This window comes from Dermatophagoides pteronyssinus, unplaced genomic scaffold (assembly GCF_027571235.1).
Source record: "Dermatophagoides pteronyssinus isolate colony J.1.1.1.1 unplaced genomic scaffold, Derpt_VIB-CSIC_2022.12 sq0019, whole genome shotgun sequence".
NCBI classification, from domain to species: domain Eukaryota; kingdom Metazoa; phylum Arthropoda; class Arachnida; order Sarcoptiformes; family Pyroglyphidae; genus Dermatophagoides; species Dermatophagoides pteronyssinus.
In genome coordinates, this window is record NW_027461543.1 from 498,257 (window position 1) to 518,513 (window position 20,257).

The window sequence follows — 20,257 nt, forward strand, 5'->3', positions numbered from 1 at the left end:
GATGATGATGATAATGATGGCGGGACCCGATGCAATACCCGATAATCGAAGCCAGAGAGAGAGAGAGAGAGAGAGAGAGAGAGAGAGAGAATAAAAGAGCGATGATCCAGAAAAACAAAGTGGCTTTATTCATTTTGATGATGATGACAATAATACCAATCAAGCCAGCCAGTCACTATAGTTTGTAATATTATTAGCAACATTGTGGTCGCGATTTATATTTTCGTTCGTTCGTTCGTTTAATATAAAAATTGAAATTGAATGATTTTTTTCTTCGCTTCTTCAGCAAACTATTGTCATCGTTTTTATTTGTTTGAAGGGGAAAAAATACTTTTTTTTTGTTTCGTCGTCATTTATATTGGTCGTAGTCGTTTTGTTCATTCATCAAAAAACATTCGAAACGAAACGAAACATTCGAATGTTGGAACAAATAAACATTCGAATTTGAATCGATACAATCGATGTTGAGGATGATGATGATGATCGGTTTGATGATTACGTTCGGGGACCACCACCATCACCAACTACTACTACTATCAAATCAATTTTTTTTTTTGCTGAATCAAATCAAATCAAAGAAATGATGATGATGATGATGACAATAGGCTTGGAACATTTTCATCATCATCATCATCGAAATCATCGACCGAAACCCGAACATTCGTTTTATTTCGGCTGGTTTGCTTTTATCCAAAAACGAATCGGCCCCCGAATACGTGCTTATTGGCCTATCATTTCGAATTAGTTTTTTGGTTTCTTTCTTTTCGGTTGATTTCAATTTTTTTTTCTTTTTGATCAACGAAAAAAAAATGCTAATCTCTCTCTCCCTCTCTTTTTACATTTAGATTTTTTTGTCATTGCCAAACTATTTACACATAACCAACCATCAACATCATTTTCGATTATAAAAAGCTAATAAAATGGTTCGATGCACGTAATATTTTTGTATTTGCATTTGAATTTGGCTCGCACCATAAAAACGGTTTGTATTCTTCGGTGTATCAAAAACGAAACAAAACGACCGAAAAAAGCTTCAAATCAAATAAGGTTTTTATTACCAACAACAACAATTTTTTGGTTTTAATAGTAGCAAAGAAAAAAAAATCGAAAATGTAAAATTTTCTATTGATATATTCATGTTACAGAAAAAAAAATGTTACAAATCTTTCGTTTTATACAAAATGATAGCCATTTATAATATTTGAATAGAATTTTGGATGTCCAATCATACATTTCAATAATGATATTGATGTTTGCAACCCGGTTACTTTGATTTGATAATAATCAACATTTAAACGTGTAAGATTATTTTCAATAAATTTTTTTTGATTAAATAATTCTCTATTCGTTGATGATGATATTAATCGTTTACCCGATTGTATTAATGAATGTAAACAATAACCATTTGGATTTAAAACATAAATTTCGGTAATTTTTCCGGAAAGATATCGAAGTTTAAGTAGAAAATCTTTCTGTAAAGAGAAAAATGATTTAAAAAAAAATTCGTTCGAAAAAGGAACTTACCTGATCAAAATTGATTCGATCACAATCGATTCCTTCACGTTGTTGTTGTTGTTGCGATTGTTGCTTATCAACATTCAATACAGCAAATTTTATTGTTTCACAATTTTGTGATTCTAATTGAAAATTACGAATCAATAAACGTAAAAATAATTTATAACTAAACATTTTTTCACGTTTTGTTAACGAATCTATTGGTGGATTATCGATACGATTTAATTTTTCCAAAAAATTTACAGCAAATATTGAATATTTCAATAAGAAAACATTATCCAAATCCGAATCGGCAATTAAATTTTCTAAACGATTATACAAGCCATATAAATAAAGAAGATATTTATCAAAAAGTATATTAATTATTTGATGTTCAATACGATCATCGGATTTTACTGAAACAATTCCTTCATATTCATCCGTTACAATTTGCATTAAACGTTTTCGAATAATTTTCTTAGTAAATCGATATTCATTAATTCGATACCATTCATTTGATTGATGATTAAATAATTTCAATATTTTTCGAAGATCTTTACAACCATTTGTAAACAAACCATTCAATTGTATCATCCAAAATAATATAATTAAAGTGGCCATTTCAATATGTTTCGATTCGATTACAACAACGATAGTTTCGCCATCTGGTTGTACAAAATTATTCGATTTTTTAACATGTTTGATCAAATTAATCATTTCATTTGGTATTAAAAATGGCATACCAAATAATGGTTCATCATGATAACGATAACGAATATGATCGGAACGTTGAAAACAAATTGCATACCATGCTGATATCAGCAATAATCTTTCATCAGATGATTTTCCCTGTGCTTGTTGTTCAAATATTTGTTGAAAATTACGAAATAAATCATTCAATACTTTTGTACCAACATCCGTACGATTTTCATAAATATTACAAATTAATGCTGCTTCTGATTCAATATCTAACATTTCCATATGATCAATAACCAGATGACAATAATTATCAAATGCTTTTGTTGCTTCTTGTTCAAATATACGCCAACAATTCAATACCAGATCTGGATTTGGTTTTTCCAAACGATTTTCCTGATTAGCCAAAAGATATATATTCGATGATCGGATAACATCTTCCATCAATGTACAATGACGATAAATTTGTCCAAGAAATTTTGTCGATAAATATGAATCAAATTCTATCGTACGTTTGATCATAAAATCTGGCCGTATCCAATTAGAATCAGGTAAATGTTTGGATTCCATTTTTGCATTAATACCATTTTTTTGAAAATCTAATGATATACTATATTTGGATGCTAAATCTTTACATTCCGTTGATGCAAGTCCTAATGGATGAAAATCTGATATCATTAAATGACTGGTAGCAATTGTACCGATATTATTTTCAATTAGAAAATTACAATAAAATCGTACAATATCATCGATAATAATATCCTGATCAGATTCAGGTGAATTATGTGATGGAAAATTCATTGGTGGATAATTTTCACCTGGAAATATTAAATTTGTTTGCCAAAAGATGGCATATTCATCACCATCAATATCCGAACCACCCATTTCATCTGGATGTGGTCGTTGTCCTTTAGCCGGAAAAACAACACAATCAACAATATGTTCTAAACCAACAATATTTCGTGCACGAAATTTTCTTACATCACCCAATGAAAGACAAGGAAATTTTGTTACCATTACTTCTTCATCTTCAAGTATAATCTTCTGATCAGTTGGTTGACCATCTTGATCTAATTGACAATATTGGAAAAAAATTTCACCCGATTCTAATTGATTTGTTTCATCGATAACACCAAAAGCAATACGACCATTTGATGTTGGTATTTTAATTCGAGCTTTCAATTTTAATTCATTCAAACGATAAAATAGCAAATGATTCAATATACGACGTAAAAATGGTTCATTTAGGAATGAAAATCCAGCTTTATAAAGTTTACTATAACTTAAATGACGTTGATGATATGTTTGCATTAATTCATAAGCATTCGTTTCAAACATTAATGATTTGGATAATGATTCAGTTGATTCGGTTATAATTGTGTAGAAAACTTTTGCCGGTACTTTTTGTTCACATAGTATCTGAATTAATGGTCGATTTAAATATACTGGACGAGGTGCAGAAAATTTCAATATCCCTAATGCATCATCATCAGCATGATATTTTATCATCGATTCACGAAACATAATCATATCACCCGAATCATCAGAATCATAACGTACTAACATTCCTTTACAACCACCATAACGTATTTGAAATGCAGATGGAAAATAATTTTCCGGTGTGTCTAATAATGGCAGAATTTTTCTAGCTAAACTATTCGATATAATACCACCACCATCAGAAAATATAAATGATCCATTTGTTAGATCACCCGAACGATAAATAGATACTGATTCATCACAATGATAATAAGCAATTGCTTGTGAAAATATCAAACCAAATCGGGCAATATATTTTGCTACTTTACGTTTAAATATCGATAGATTACCAACAATATTACGTAAATATTCTGCTGTACGATTCTGATTATCACAAGCATAAAATATGATACCACAATCACGCATTTGACTTGATGATGAACCAAGAAATTCATAATGACGATCAGCTAATTGAATACCGGATAATAATCTTGGCATAATACATTCTTTAACAAATTCTGTATTTGTATATGTACCATTCAACACACGACTATTATCTTCACATAATGTTAAACGTATTGCATAATCCAGATTGGCTATATTTGAAAAACGTGAACGTAAACAAGCTGTTGGACGAAAAAATAGTAAACATGTTGGTGTCATAATAGCACGACGCATTATAACATAATTTCGTTCATCATTCGAATCATTAAATAGGCTATTTTTACCACTAATTCTTTCCGGTCGATTTTCATCATCCGTATTTATAATACGATCAAATTCAGCAATAAAATCAATAACTGGATTATTTGATTTAACATCCAATTCATAAAGATAATCTTCAAATTGTTGATCATTCGATAATTTAGTAAGATCTGCAAGAAAATTTTCAATATTTTTAAAATCGAATATACCATGACGACAAATAAATCGATCAACAATACGATATGATTTAAGTATGACACGACATGCATAATTTCTTCGAAAATTTTCAGCAAAAATTTCATCAATATTTTTCAATAATATTGACATTGGATAATTTTTTTTGTTATCAATTGAATCAATTCGGCCAATATAGAATGAAAATTTACGATTACGTTCTTTACAAAGATAACTTAAACGAATTGTAGCATATAAAAATTTTTTTAAATTATCATCAGAAATTTGTAAACGATAACCATGACCATAACCGATTAAATCGGGATCATTTTTTTGGCCAAATTCTTTACAACGAATCCATTTTGTACGAACAATATTCGATGATGATAATGATTTTCGTTCCAAAAATAAAAATGGTGCCGAATTTAATTCCAAACAAACAAAAGAGCCATCTATTTCAATCAAAATGAATTGAATTGATGCAAATGATATTTCAATCTTATATCTGCAAAAAAATGTGTGGTAAGTTTAACATTGATTAGAATTTTCTGTAAAAAAATAAAATCTTACCGATCGTATGTTTGACCATTTGGAAAACAAAAATAAAAAATGATTAAATATTTTTGAAAATTCCATTCCATTTCTAATTGAAAATTTTCCGATGATATTGGTTTGAAAATTCGAAATCGATGTACAAAATAACAAAGATTAACAATCGAACCGATTGAAAATAATCGCATTTCAGTGATGAAATCCATATCATCATCAATATTAAATGAACATTCATCTTTCAGGTAACGAAGTGAATTATAAGGAAATTCCAATACAATACGACAATTATTATCAACATTTGCAGCCATTACTGAACGAAATTTTTCAATTAAATCCAATAAAAATGATTGTTGTTGTTCAGTTGAATTCAGATAGAAATCAATGTTCATTCTGTTTTAAATCAAAATCAAATGAAAATGCAAATTAAATGATTTTTTTTGGAAATGGCAATATATGAACTTACTTGACAATAAATTCATCATAATAACGATGACTAATTTTAGCTTCATAAAAATTATTTTCATTTGAATTATTTTTTAAAATATTTTGTTCAAAAAATTTAACTGTAAATAAAAATTCTTGATCAACTGAATGATAATTTTGTTGTTTATCAACAATAATATCACGTAATTTTATTACAGTAATTGTTATCGGTATCAATGCATACGATAATGATGATGAAATAGAATTTTCTTGCATAAGCCATGTGATTGTCATTTCATCATCGTCATCATTTTCATCTTCACCATCATTATCATTATCGTCGTTATCATTATTATTGTCATCGTCCACATTAGCATCTTTCTGGTGATAATGATTATCATCATCACCATCATCGTTAATAATTGAGAACATGTTCATTTTCGAACGATAAATAGCTTCCAAAAATTGCCAACCAAAAAAATTGCTAACGATGTTTCGATTTAAATCAAAAGTTTTTTTTCAAAGAGTTTAGTTGAATCAAATAGTGTTTATTTAGATCATTAGATGTTAAAAATGTCATTTACCCAAATGAATAGATAAAATCAAATGAAATGTATGGAATTTTCTTGTTTACGAAATGGATTTTCGAAAAACAAATCAAACAAACACAAAAAACAAGCAACAACAATCGAAGCAACTATGTAATTTCCGTACATTGTATATGAATGGGCTTCTTTTGTTTGTTATTTTTTTTATTCGTTCGAAATTTTTTCCCGATTTTGTTTTGGAAATTGATTTTGTTTTGGTGTTTTTGTTTTTTGTTTTTTCCGAAATAAATCCGAAAATTTGTTGACAGCCTTATTCGATGATAGAAGACTGATCGTTTGATCAATCGAAAAACAAAGCAGACAAAACACGATTTTCATATCATCATTTTCGTCTGATTATGTATTGGCTATGTATTTTTTTTGGTTCCATCGAACCGAATTTTCAAAAAAAAGACATCATGATCATCATCCATCGATCAATCAATCAATCAATCGAATGAATCAATCAATCAAAAAAATGAAACAAAAAAAACGTGTCGAAATTTACGAAACCAAAAACGTGATTGGTTTTTTTTTCTCGCTTGTTTTTCTCCCTTTGATTAACAACAACAACAACAACTCACTCAATCCAGCAAACGTGCTAATGAGGTGACGATTGATAATAAACCTATTGATCATGATGATGGTTATTTTTAGAATTTTATTGGAAAAAAATGTTATAAAAAATTTTGGTTTATAATTATGACACCATCATGATAATGATGATTACAGCATTCGATTTTTTCTGTTGTTGTTGTTGTTTTGGTTCGGAAGTTGATCGTGAACATTAACTCCCATCATCACCATTATCAGTATTTTCAAGAAAAAAAAACGATATCTCAATATTCAAATATGATCATTTTCAGAACGAAACAACTTTTTTGTTGTTGTTGTTGTTTCGTTGAACCAACTCAATTATAGTTATCATCATCCAGATCATTTGGTCTTGACCTTGACGGGTCTTATCTGGTCATATATCGTCAACTGAAATGACAATCAACCAAGTAAAAAAAAAAATCGACGACAATCAATGAATGAAAATTCGTTTTTTAATGAATCAAAAAAAACGAAAAACGAAAGATTCTATCCCGATAACTCGATATCTTATCAATCGGTTTTATCACGATATTTATATTTGTTTACCGAAGGCACCCGGCTTTCACTGTAGCCATTGAACTGAATTATGAGCAAAAAACATTGATTATTTTATTATCGATTTAAGTGAAAGTAATATTCGTACATTTGGTCTATATTTAGAAGATATTTTCATTCATTTTTTGCTCGAAAACTTGGAAAAAACAAAAATAATCAATTAAAGCAATAGCCAAATAATGATTAATTAAGTGCCAGCAAGAAAAAAAAATGTTGGTGCTCATGGTGGCAGACCAAAAATCATCATCATCCATTATCCATCCATTTGATTTTTGTTTTTCTTCATCAAATTCGCATCATTTAATGATATGATTTAAATTTTTTTCGTTCATTGACACCATCAAAGAATAAGAAAATTCATTCATATCACCTGTGTGTGTTCAGATTAATTTACCGGGTCAAACACAAGAAGCCGATAAAAAAATTTTGGCCTCATGTCGTCGCCATCATCATTGACATCGATGAAATTGATCATTGAATGAATTGTTGCCATTACATTGGTGGTGGTCAACAAAAACAAATCCTCTAATGGATGACGATGATGAGTGTGTGAGCCTCTCATGATGCTCCAGAAAGAGAGAGAGAGAGAGAGAGAAAAACATCAATTGAATTTGAATATCAAAAATCAATCAAACAACAATAAAAACTATCGTAAGCGATTTTAAAACTTTTTTTTTAAAAGAAAAAATTTTCGACCTAAAATTTAAGCTTTATTTTTTTTTTGATTCTTTTTTTTCCATGATAGATTTGTCATTTTGATAAACGAAAGAAATTGAGAATGACCGAACCGAAATTCTGATGTCTTTATTTATCCAATGATGATGGTAATGGTGATGATAATAGTCATTGAAATCATTTAAAAATCGTCAATCTTGTCATTATTGTCTCCTATTGCGAAGTGAATGATGAATGAAAAAAAGAAAAAAAAAAGAGGCCACTTGTATTTTTTGTGGTGAATAATAATAACGATTTGATAAGAGGATCTTATCAGAATGAATAATGAAATGAAGAAAAGAAAAGTGAAAGTGTTGATTGACGATTGATGAATGTTGACAAGATACAAATCTTTGGTTTTGGTTCGAATGCTGATCATTTATATCAAAGAAGAAGAATATTTTGTGTAACCAGAGAAAAAAATGTCTCTTTTAAATGATCTTCTTATCAAAGAAAAAGGTAAGAAAACCATGTTTTATATGTGATATCTGATTCTGATAAACATTTTTTTTTCAAATATATTATATAGCCCTATGATCAACAAAATTTTTTGGAAAGGATCCACCATGTAAATGGCCATAATGGTGATAAGTGTCGGACAGCAGGAGAATAGGGTCATATTATTGGTTGAAGAATGCATACATGGGTCAGACATGGTGGTATGTTTTTATTGATGTTTTTCTTTTTTGAAAAATGAAATTTTTTTACAATTTTCATGTCATGATCCTTAGGTATTTTTTCTTAGGAAAAACATAACATTTTTTTTTGATTGATCTGTGATCGATTTTTTTTTTTGTTTGTTGGGTCTGTCTGTTCCGATTTCCAACCAGTCCAATTGTTAGTTGTTTGATCGAAAACAAAACCAGAAAAAAATTGACCGTTGCATCAAATGATGATGATGAAGCTAATAGTCATAGTTCAATCATAGACTGACATATCTAGGGCTTCGATTTTAATTGTTCTTCATCATCATCAACAACAGTTTTTTCACCGTTTTTTTGTTTTGTTTTGTTTTTTTTGCAAAACAATACAAAAAAACATCGATTAAATGAAATTAACTTTGATCAACGCTGATCTTACTGTCGATGTTTGTCGATGATGATCTTCAAAAAAAAAGGTCAAACAATTTAAGATCAATTAAGAAAAGAATTTAAAAATTCATTTTATTTTATTCTGTTTTAGTAGATAACAAAATCCGAATTATCTTTCAATCAAAAAAAAAAAAATCATTAATAATATGAATACAATGGTTAGAACAACAACAACGAGAAAATTTACAGGAAAATTTTTTTTTTAGGTTTTTTTATACAAAAAGTGAATTTTTTTAGAAAATTTTGAAAAGAAAAGAATTTTTTTCTTCTTATTTGTTTGTTGAATGTACACAATCCAATAGATCGCTTAATGCCATTATATAACTTTGTGCCATTTGTAATGTTTCAAATTTTGATAATTTTCTATCATCACCAATTGATGGTACAACTTGCCGTAAACGATCAAATGCTGTATTCAATGAATGCATTCTTCGACGTTCACGTGCATTAGCAGCTACACGACGTTTTTTCAATATTATTGTCGATATATTTGATCGAGGTTCATGTGGTTGTTGTTGTTGTTGTTCACGATTTTTTCGAATCGATTTTATCATTTTTGAACGTCCTGAAGATGATGATTGTCGTTGTTTAGATCGATTTTCATTATTCTTTTTCGTGGTAGTGATAGCTTTAGTTGATTTGGCATCCAAAATTAATTTATCTTTCGAATCTTCTGAATCTTGCTGATCATTATCATTATTATCATCATCATCATCGTTAGATTGAAAATAATAATTTGATTGGCTGCTGCTACTACTGCTACTACAGGAAACATTATGATGATCATCTGATGGAAATGTCATTGTCATTGGAAACATTATCAATGGTGATGTTGGTGTTTCTGGACAACAGCCACCATTATTATTATCATTATAATTTATTAATTCATATTGTGAAAATTCTTGTTTAATCATCATCGATGATGATGATGGCAGTGTTGTTGTTGTTGTTGGCGGTAATAATTGTTGTTGTTGTTGTTGATGAGGATGATGATCATAAATAGATAATGGTGGTGTATATATCGGTGTTGCATATTGTTCCGGTGTTGTTGTTGTTGTTGTTATCATAGATTCATGATATCGATGTTCATTATGTTGATGATGGTGAACATGATGATTATAATGATGATCACCAATTCTTGATTCGTCCATCGATGATGTTATCGTTGTCAACATTATTCGTCGATAAAATTTAAAAAAATTGGAAATGGAAACAAACTTACTCAGTGCTATTTATACACCTTCACAGAAAAAACACAAAAATAGCAGAACCGTTCGCTCGCGTTCGATAATGAAAATGAAAATGAGGACCTAAATCAATCGACGACCTCGAACCTTTTTATACTCGCTTTCCTAACCATTCCGATGAATGATTTAGATGATAATACCTGTGTGTGTATGTGTGTCTTGTCTCGTCGTATAATTGTTGAAGAATCATCATCATCATCAACAACAACAACATTGAATGGGGCTGGTTGAATCTAAACAACCAATCATACCAATGGTTCCGCTGCTGATTTGTTACCTTGTTTTGTTCAAAAAAAAGTACCATCATCATCAAAGTGTGATCATTCATTCGAGACACACACTAACACAACACAGGTATTATAAAAGGTGGTAGGCGGTTCATCATTAGAATTTAAGTGTGGTAGATAATGTTTGTTCGTTCGGGACGATCATCAAAAATCGCTGAATGATGATGATGATGATGATGAACCATCAACCATCATCATCATCAATAGATTTATGAAAAAAATAACAATGTTGTTGTAGTTGTTGTTCTGATCTGGTCATCCATCAGAACAACAGAAAAAAAACACTTGTCGATAACAAACAACAACCGATGAAAATGAAACATAGTTAGGATCTATTATCTAACTGCTGAAATTGCTTTAAGAAAATTTTATTCACCGTATTTCTTTTTGATTTGATTTGAAGTAAACAAAAAAAAAATTGTAAATTGTCATCAATAACACATCTTTTCTGTTTATTTTAGAAAATGTCCAAAATTGGATTTTTTTTCCAATTCAATTCAAATGGCCATAATTATGTGATGATGATGATTGTTGAATGAAGAAAATTTGAATTGAAAAACCGACAGAGTCTAGACTTGATGATTGGTAACCTTGTGTCAAAAATTAGATCAAAAATTGATGGATTTTTTCATTCATCTTCCAAATGACGTTTGTTTGTTTTTTTTTGATTATGCAAAAAAAAACCAGTAGAACAAACAAAGAGTTAATCAACAGGTTGGATATATAATGATGATGACAATCATTTGAAGAAAATTGTCCAAATCAAAAATATCCACATTCAAGCTAAAAGATTGGATTATTTTCAGACAAACGAAATGATCTGAACCTTGAATTACCAAAATGGTCATCGTTTCATTTCAAAAAAAAATCAAACATTTTCACAGCATGGTTTACGGTTTCAAATTGGTTAACCCCTTCATCGTCATCATTATAGAAAACCACCAGGCTATTGGTGATCAATCAAAAAAAAAATTAATGAAAAAAAAGTGAAATTTCATTACCAATAGTGATGATTGGTAGGATTATCAATCGATTCCAAGATTCATATGGATGATTGAAAGAGAAAATAAATAAAATGCTTCGTCACTTTCCATTTTTTTTTCTTCATTTTTACTAATCATCATCGATTGATGATTGAAAATCGATCGATCGATTTTCGTTTGGTTACCTGTCATTATCGTTGTTGTTGATCGGATTGAAAAGAAAACGAAAAAAAAAACCGTTGTGGTAAATTATCATCATCAATTTTGAACGAACAAATTGGCCCAAAATAACAACAACAACAAAACGAAAAAAAATAACTTTCGATTTTCGTTTCGTTTTTTTTTCTTCTTTTTTGATTACAGACATTTGATCATCGAGTCAGTATTGTGCTGGTGAGATACAATTTTAAAAATTTGTTACCTTGTTTTGTCAAAAAAAATTACATTTACGATGATAATAATGATGATTATAAATTATTGGGTCGTAATTTTTACAAAACGACAATGACAATGAAAAAAAATTTGTCGATTCATATTGAACCGTCTGACAACAACAATATTGACTTGTCATTTTCAATATCATTTTCTCGTTTCATTTGGTGGTCATCTAATTTCACTTGATACAAGTTTTCTTTACCCCGAAAAAAATATCTGTAATATTTGGTGGTCATCATCATCATCAAGCCACCAATTAGTCTTTCTTGTCAAATATTCATAATACATATGTTTTGTGTGTGTGTTTGACAACTACAAATTACAAACTACAAATGATAACAAGAAAGGATTGAAGATTATCACAAAACAAAAAATAACAAATTTGTTCCGTTCCTATTCATTATTCAAATGATATAAATAAATAATGACAAGTATCAATAACAACAACAAGTTAAGATATCAAATGTCTGAAAAAAAACATTGATCGTCGTCGTCGTCATCGACATCATAGTCAATGATCCAGAAACCCTTAGTGTGTGGTCCAATTTTTCTTCTCTGAAATTATATTCGTGAGCGCGCGTGTATTTGGGCCAATGACCAGTATTATGTCAATCAATGTTTTCTTCTTCTCGACCAAATGACAACAATTCAATTCATTTGACCAATTTGATCATCAATGTCCATGTTTGAATGAAAATAATTTCATGATGCTCAATACCACACACGCACACTTACTTTCGATTTCTAAAAAATGCCGACATTTTAATCTTGGACAATAATAATGGTGTGATCAGTGATCATCATTATCATCAATGATCAATTGACACCGATGCTATTTTGGAAAATGATGATTGTTTGGATGAAAAACAACAACAACAAAAATTTGACAGATTTTTTCATCCTGTTGTTGTTTTAGTTGTTTTTCTTCGAATAAAATTCATTGTATTTTTTTTCGTTTGTGATAATTTAATTTCATCATCATCAACACGGCAACAAGAATCGATTTGGATGAATGGCTACCACACATACACACATAGCATAATGATAATAATCTTTCTTCTTATTTAAAATGAGCAAACATCATATGAGGCCATTCAAATAGAACACCAACCATATCTATCCATTCATTTCGTCTATTTAATACGATGATGATAATGATAATTATTCCATGCAAGAAAGAAAAATCCTGGGCATCCTTTTTACATTTATAGTGTTTCTTTTTCATGCCCGAAAAAAAATTGTTTATTGGACCATACACCTACACACAAAAAAATAAAAGAAAAAGAAAAACATTAAAAGTGTGAAAAAAATAAAAAGAAATAGCCATTATCATTAGTTATCATTGTATAAACTTGAAAAACATTACTTACTTTCAATGTATAAATTGAATTGTATGAAATTTTTATCTTTGTTTTACAAAAAAAAACAAAAACTTTGATGACCGATAATAAAGTTGTTAAAACAAAACAAAAAAAAAAGTTAATTTTTTCCCTTTTGGTAGCAGTGATAATAAATCAAAAAAGTCGAAACAAAAAAAAAAAAAAAATGTTTGGTTGTTTCAATTGAATCAAAGAAAAAATGTAGAACACAACTGAAAAAAAATGAATTATGATCCTAAGAAAAACTCTTTGGGTTTTGGTTTTGGTTTTGAAAGTCAAAAAAAGACAAAGATCGCGTGATATCTAATGTCTGGATCTATTCAATAACTTTTTTTTTGGGGGGAGGATTCTCATTATCGATTGACTGATTAATGAACAGAAAAAAACAAAAACAAAAAATGTTGATCAGTTCATTAACTGAAATGAAGAAGTCAAAATGATTGACTACCCGTGTTTTTTTTTGGTTCGGAAGTCAAATTGTTGAATTGAACTACCACCAAACAAATCTAACCCATTTTTATATTCGTAGAAATGTTTTCATGAGAAAATATAACTGATGTGTATATTTTTTTTGAAACAAACAAATTAATAATGACGATGTTGTTGACCACACACACACGATATAAATAAATAATTTTTTTTTTTTTTAAATCAAAATTCATAACGTAAAAAACAATGAATGAATAATGTATCAATCAACCACCGAGTGAGAACAAAAATTGGTATAATTTTTTTTGTAAAAACCAATTAAAATATTCACTTACCTTTATTCTTTAAATGTTCAGGAAAAAAAATGAAATTAAAAAAAATTCATTTTTTTCTCTCTCAAAATTTTTTTTCAACAAAACAAAAACACAGTAGTGGGTCAATAATAATCATAATTGGTTTGCGATGGTGGTTTGCACTCTGGGTTCCAGAATGAAAAAATTATCATCAAATTTTTGTTTTCTGGTGGTGGTGGTTTCTTCATTCATCATAATCGATGATGGTACCATAATGTCATTGAAATCATTCATGATTGGATTTTCATTTCGATGATCGATGAATTCGAATGTTTTTTTGTTTGTTTGAAAAAGATTCGAATTTTCTTTTCAGTTTCGAGGTCGACTCTATCGATAGTAAACGATTGTAGTTGTTGAGGGTGGTTGGTGGTTGTTTGACCAGAAAAACAATATCTTCCAATTTATTTGCTGGGGAAAAATTTTTCCCTACACAAAAAAAAACAATAACAAATCAATTAGATTTATTTGAAGGATGGTTGGAAACAAAAACGATATGAAATTTTAGGTTAAAACAATCGATATTACTTACCTACTATAATCGATTGTTGAGAGTGAGAAAGAGATAGGGAAATGAAAAAGATTCGAATCTGTTGAATTCTTTACATACAAGGTGGTGGGAGATTCGATGCGACTTTTGATGATCAAATTGATGGACAAAATTGGTAATTGATAATGATTGCAATCAATCAATCAATCACAAGATGAATTTCTGATGGACAGGCAAAAAAAAAATTTGAAATTGATTCCGTTCGTTTCATTGGGTTCAAAGTGAATAATGCCGATCATTATTCGTAATCAATTCAGAAGAAATGAAATGATAATCATTCTAGAAGAGAGAAAAAAAAATTCGTAATGGATGAATGAATTAACTGATTCGTTGAAACACCTTAAACACACCAAACAAACACCATTATTAATTTTTTAGGCGAAACCAATATTGTTCCATTAGAATTTTGGTGTGTGTGTTTGAACATTCAAATTCAAAATCATTATGGTGTTTGATGATGATGATGATAAATAAGTGTGAAATATATTGGGCGTGTTAATCATCATAATCATTCAACTTTTTGAGGAAAAGTGAAGTGAAGTGAAAAAAATATTGACCAGGTCAAAGCCAGGATCGACCCGTTATTATTATTATGAAATGTCAAAGTGATTATAACCCGAAACAGAAGAAAACAATAATCGAAAGGTGCCGAAAATAGCACCTATTTTTTTCTATTTTTTTTTTTTTTTTGCTGGGTGCATGAAGAGTAAAGTTGCAATTATTTATCCATTAGGTCCATAAGGTCTTGAGAGCGGTCTTTCTCTCTATGTGCTTGAATAACAACGATGATGATGATTATGATGAAGAACAAAAGAATTTTCTTTGATCTTTTTTTTTTAAATTTCCAAAACAAAATTGGAAAATAATAAGGACCCAATTCTATTTTCTCTCAATGAGTTTGGTTGGTGAATTGAAATTGATTTTTTTTTTTGCTCGAAGACGAAGACGATGAAGAAAAATTTTTTTTCAATTTCCGACGAGTTTTTTCTTTTTGATTCTTAACAACTATGTATCAAAATTGTTGTTGTTGATGATGATTCAGGTAAAAATTGAAAAAAAATTGAAACCTTGTCTTGGCAAAGTTTTTTGTTTACCTGTCAATCTGATGATGATGATCAGTCTGTGAGTGAGAGATAGGGTGCGTCACAATGTATGACCTGTGTGTTTTTGGGTGAAGATTGTAAAATAAAAAGTTTTTCGAAGTTTCAAAGATCTGAGGATCATCATGAAGAAAAATCTACCATGGATGGATGTGTGACACTTGTTGATCAATATTCGAATGTTCGAACGTTTTTTCCCGAGAAACTTTTCGCAGTTTTGAAAAAAAAATTCACGGGAAATTTCTCGAAATTGATTGAATCATTATCGATCGAAAATAACCAATAATAATTCAATCGATGATTGGATCAATATGATGATTTGAAAATAAAGTCATTATTATCATTACACAATGGATGATCAATATTGATCGATTGTGTAATGGTCGGTTGTTGATAATGGTCATCATCATCAATATTCACCACCATAATCATCATGTCTGCAACAGAGAAAATTTTCCCTCTTTTCATTTCTTTTTGTCAGAAAGTTTCTTTTTTTGCTGTTGCGAATGAGAGAATCAACGATGCGCGATAAAATCATTAACAAATTAAACCGAATTATTTTAACTTATTTTTGTTGTTGTTGTTGTTGTCGTACAGGTAGAATTAGAAAAAACCCTGGATTTCAAAACATCATCCATCATTCATCCATGTTATTTTCCATTGGTGATGGCTGATTATCACTCAAAAAAATAGCTAAAAAAAATTCAAACGGTTTTTCTTTTGAACAAAATGATGATAATCAACAGAAAAAAACGCTAATTAATTATCAATTTTTTTTAACGAGATAAAAAACAAATTCAGAAGTCAAAAAACAATCGTCGTTGTCGGATGTTTTTCCTCTCTCAGGTTGAAATAGTCAACAGCAAAAAAAAAAACATCCAACAATGTTTTTTCTCATGAAAACATCATCAACACCAATAAGGTGCATATTTTTTTTTGACCAGCAACAGCAAAGAAAAACAAGTAGCCATTTTCAAAGGTAGTCATGGGAACATTTTTTGATTTCCTAGATTTTTACTGAAAAAAAAATATTCATAAAAATAATTATCATTATGGTCCATCAAACACACACCAAACACACATCAAGAACTTCAAATGAGATGTAGAGATATCCATATCCTCATCATGTATGTCACGTATATCAGCGAAAAATGATGAAAATTTAAAATTTCAAACAAATAATAATTATCTGGGTTCACTTCTGGATCTTTTGGTCAGTTGTTTTCTCTCTGTTTGATGATGACATAATGTCAGTTTGTTCAATGATGATGATGATCATCATAGGGTCCTTTGGTTTGTTGTTGGTTTGTTTGACGATAATTATCTCAAATTCAAGGTTAGTCAAGCATCATTTCAAAAGAATGACTAGGGTCTTTTCTCTCGAATTGATTTTAAATTAATTATGGGAGAACGATAGCAATGGTGATCGATATTGTTTGAAATCGATTTTCAATCATCATCATCACATCTCCCGTAATAACGGTAGTTGTTTTTTTTTCTACAGGGTGTGCGCTTGTTGGCATTTGATTTGCATATCTATTCGTTTTCTGTAAAAATGCTTCGCCCATGTTTTTGTTTTTTGCTCCAAGGGTGAATCATTATTTCTGCTCGATAGACATGAATTAGACACAAAAACAAACAAACAAACATCATAATTTTAATTTCTCTTTAGGTAACCGTTATTTTTTCAAAAAAAAATCGATCATCATCATCAAGATGATCATAATCTGTGGTGATTTTGGTTTTTTTGGAAGCCAAGTCTCTTGGTCTCCTGAAGAATCAAATTGGCCAGTTTGAATTTGAACAAAACACACAAATCGCGCTAGCGCTGTACTATAGCCTAGCCGCGCAAGGTTTTTTTTTCTGGCTGATATTAACAACCTCATTGAAAAAAAAAGCCTTACCATTACCATCAACCATATGCTTTGTGGTGAGCAATCAACCGTCAAAATGAAAAAATAAAAAACGATAAACCGATCGACTTGCTTAACATTTTTTTCCTATTTTATTTCATTGTTACTTTGATGCTATTAACCCAATGATCATCATCATCATCATCATGAAGATGAGCTTTTTTCTGGTTTCGGAGCTCAAACAAAACAACCAAATGACGCGTGCCAAGCATACACCGTGTATGTCAAAAAATAGTGATGGTGGGTGGGTGTTGGTATTCAATTAGTTATTATCGATTTTTCCTTCTTCTTCCAATGATGATGATGATCGCGTGTTCAAGTTGCACGTGTGCTGATGGTGGATTGAAAAGACAAAAAAATCAATAACCATGACCATGTTTTTTTTCTGATCAAATGGTTGACTGGTTAGTTGATGATTACATAACATGAAAATTTATCCACCCCTCAAGAAAAATCAAGTGTTAATAAATTTTTACAAATTTTTTATTTTATTTTTTTTACATTGAAAATTGATTCAGGGAAATTGATTTCTTTTTACAAATTTAATATGCATGCAATTAACAAATTAACAAACGAAAAAACAAAATGGCAAATTAATCAAATGTTTGTGTGCGCACTATATTAATGAATGTTTTTGTTTAACCCGTTCAACACCAAGAAACAGAAAAAAAACCCGAAAAATAATAATAATAAGGTAGGCAGGATGAAAAAAAAATGTTTCCAAAAGAAAAAAATTAGCTCGAATTTGGTTGTTGTTTTTTTTGATCGAATCGAAAATTTTGGATCGATTGATTCGATTAAAAATCGATCAATCGTTGAAATGAAAATAAGGTCGATATAGGAAAAAAGAAAACGGAAGTTTTATTTGTCAATATCGCGAAATTCAGTGAGAAAAGAATCCAAATGATTTGTTTTTTGTTGTTATTTTGTTGCCACAATTCAATTCCATTCCAATCATCACAATCCATTATTATATGAATAATCAGCTTTATTATGCATTATTAAATGATTGTCAACAAAATAAAAACTATCCGATTTTGTTTCATATGGATTATTGATCATTTCTTGGCCTTTTGGAGATATGCAAAATATAAAGAGAAAATGAAAAGAAAGAAAAAAACATTTTGATTATTTTCCACATTTAGAAACGAGAAAAAAATAGAAAAACAATAACAATAATAATAACTCTTACATAGCTCGGGAGTGATCGATGGAAATTCATAAATATGTTCACAAGTATTAATACTATTCGGTATACAGAAACCAAAATTAAAATCAAATGTTTTGAGCAATGTATCCTGGAAAAAATGCCGTTCGATCATACGAAAATTTTCTATTGGTTTTGATCCAACTTTGAATTCGATACTGGAATAGAAGAAGAAAAAGAAACAAAGGAAAAACATTAAACAAAGTCAAATCAAAATCAAAATTCGGATTCCTGGTTACCTAGCGCCAACTGTTTTTAATTCCAAAAAATCTGGTGTAAAATTATAACGTACAAAACGTCCAATATTTGATAGTTTTGAAGAATCTTGTCCATTCTGATTGGATGATTGCTGTTTGTTGTTGTTGTTGTTGTTTGTGGTGGATGATTTAACAATTTCAAACAAAATATTACCCGATTCCATATCACGAATTTTAAATCGTGTAAATTCAATATCATAAATATTTGCTTCAGTATTACAAAGATATTGTCTGGTTATTGATGGTAGATTACAAACATCATCTGGTGTTATAAAATCTTTTGCAAGTAATTCATCTTCATTGATTATAGTTGATGATGATTTTGTTGTTGCCGAATCTTTGTTACCAGAACGACGTCCCAATTTAGCCGATTTTTTTACCGTCGTTGTTGCTGGAGTTGTTGATGATGTTGATGAAGATTGTAATTGACTACCACCACCAGCAGCACCACTACTAGCACCCGTAATTTTAATTGATGTTGAGCTCATTTTTGTTGAATTTTCTCAAACAACAAAATGGACAAAGAAAACCACAGAACCAGAAAGAAACTTTGAAAAAAAATCTGATCTGTTTCGATGAAAACTCAATCAATGTTCAATGACAAAATGAATTTACAGTAAAATCTCTGCGAAATACTTTTACAATTTCACCTGGATCGATGGTGGTGGTGGTGGTGGTGAAGTTCCAGGGAACAACAACAACAACAAAATAGTTCAATATTTTGTGAGGAAAAAATCAAAAGGCCAACAATAACTACAACAACAACAGAAGAAGAAAAATAAAGTGGTGGCGAAAGAAAATTAAAAAAATATATATTTTTTCTATAGAATTTCTATTTGACGCCTGAGTTTTTTTCATTTTTCTTGACGCCCGTGTTTTTTGTTTTGTTTGATGTCGTCATTCAATCACACACAGAATAAATGAATCATTCATAAAGAACGTAATCAAGAATCGATAAAATTCGATTTTTTTGTTTTGAAATAGAATTCATTAGTTATTATTTAAAAAATATAAAAAATATATAAAAAAAATAAAGCAATTTGATTAATTAAT

General features: G+C 29.6%; 3 protein-coding genes and 3 long non-coding RNA genes across 8 annotated transcripts; 3 read left to right on the plus strand and 3 right to left on the minus strand.

The window, feature by feature from the left end:
* Positions 1-385: 385 nt before the first annotated feature.
* Positions 386-1,360, plus strand: LOC142645702 (uncharacterized). The gene is made up of 2 exons (XR_012846773.1): positions 386-767; positions 846-1,360. It is a non-coding gene; the product is annotated as an uncharacterized LOC142645702 (long non-coding RNA).
* On the minus strand, positions 1,053-6,214 carry LOC113797127 (uncharacterized). Of its 3 annotated transcripts, none has more exons than XM_075822641.1 (5): positions 6,108-6,214; positions 5,564-6,007; positions 5,119-5,490; positions 1,525-5,053; positions 1,053-1,472 (listed from the first exon to the last, which is right to left on the minus strand). In XM_075822641.1, the coding sequence occupies exons 2-5, from the start codon at positions 5,959-5,961 to the stop codon at positions 1,173-1,175; spliced, it is 4,599 nt and encodes a 1,532-aa protein (XP_075678756.1). In that variant the 5' UTR covers positions 5,962-6,007; positions 6,108-6,214; the 3' UTR covers positions 1,053-1,172. The 3 variants fall into 3 exon arrangements, with proteins under 3 accessions (XP_075678756.1, XP_075678757.1, XP_027203264.2); XM_075822642.1 differs by having other exon boundaries at positions 1,525-2,159; positions 2,238-5,053; positions 5,564-6,134; XM_027347463.2 differs by having other exon boundaries at positions 5,564-6,134.
* A 151-nt stretch (positions 6,215-6,365) lies between these two features.
* LOC142645699 (uncharacterized) lies at positions 6,366-11,941 on the plus strand. Its single transcript, XR_012846767.1, has 4 exons — positions 6,366-7,913; positions 8,008-8,435; positions 8,506-8,635; positions 11,063-11,941. It is a non-coding gene; the product is annotated as an uncharacterized LOC142645699 (long non-coding RNA).
* Positions 9,240-10,785, minus strand: LOC142645698 (uncharacterized). The gene has a single exon (XM_075822650.1). The coding sequence runs from the start codon at positions 10,240-10,242 to the stop codon at positions 9,337-9,339; it is 906 nt and encodes a 301-aa protein (XP_075678765.1). The 5' UTR covers positions 10,243-10,785; the 3' UTR covers positions 9,240-9,336.
* A 2,169-nt stretch (positions 11,942-14,110) lies between the features above and the next one.
* Positions 14,111-15,568, plus strand: LOC142645724 (uncharacterized). Its single transcript, XR_012846788.1, has 2 exons — positions 14,111-14,459; positions 14,494-15,568. It is a non-coding gene; the product is annotated as an uncharacterized LOC142645724 (long non-coding RNA).
* A 2,637-nt stretch (positions 15,569-18,205) lies between these two features.
* On the minus strand, positions 18,206-20,119 carry unc-119 (unc-119 lipid binding chaperone). Its single transcript, XM_027347497.2, has 3 exons — positions 19,187-20,119; positions 18,933-19,105; positions 18,206-18,810 (listed from the first exon to the last, which is right to left on the minus strand). Exons 1-3 carry the CDS (start codon positions 19,690-19,692, stop codon positions 18,698-18,700), a joined length of 792 nt encoding a protein of 263 aa, XP_027203298.2. The 5' UTR covers positions 19,693-20,119; the 3' UTR covers positions 18,206-18,697.
* Positions 20,120-20,257: the final 138 nt, after the last annotated feature.

Coding starts and splice junctions, on each gene's coding strand:
- LOC113797127 (XM_075822641.1), bottom strand. CDS start 5,961: ATGAACATGTTCTCAATTATTAACGATGATGGTGATGATGATAATCAT. Junction 5,054..5,118: donor AATGGTCAAACATACGATCG/GTAAGATTTTAT, acceptor ATTTTTTTGCAG/ATATAAGATTGAAATATCAT. Junction 1,473..1,524: donor ATCGAATCAATTTTGATCAG/GTAAGTTCCTTT, acceptor TTCTCTTTACAG/AAAGATTTTCTACTTAAACT.
- LOC142645698 (XM_075822650.1), bottom strand. CDS start 10,242: ATGTTGACAACGATAACATCATCGATGGACGAATCAAGAATTGGTGAT.
- unc-119 (XM_027347497.2), bottom strand. CDS start 19,692: ATGAGCTCAACATCAATTAAAATTACGGGTGCTAGTAGTGGTGCTGCT. Junction 19,106..19,186: donor TTAAAAACAGTTGGCGCTAG/GTAACCAGGAAT, acceptor CTTCTATTCCAG/TATCGAATTCAAAGTTGGAT. Junction 18,811..18,932: donor ATCGATCACTCCCGAGCTAT/GTAAGAGTTATT, acceptor TATCTCCAAAAG/GCCAAGAAATGATCAATAAT.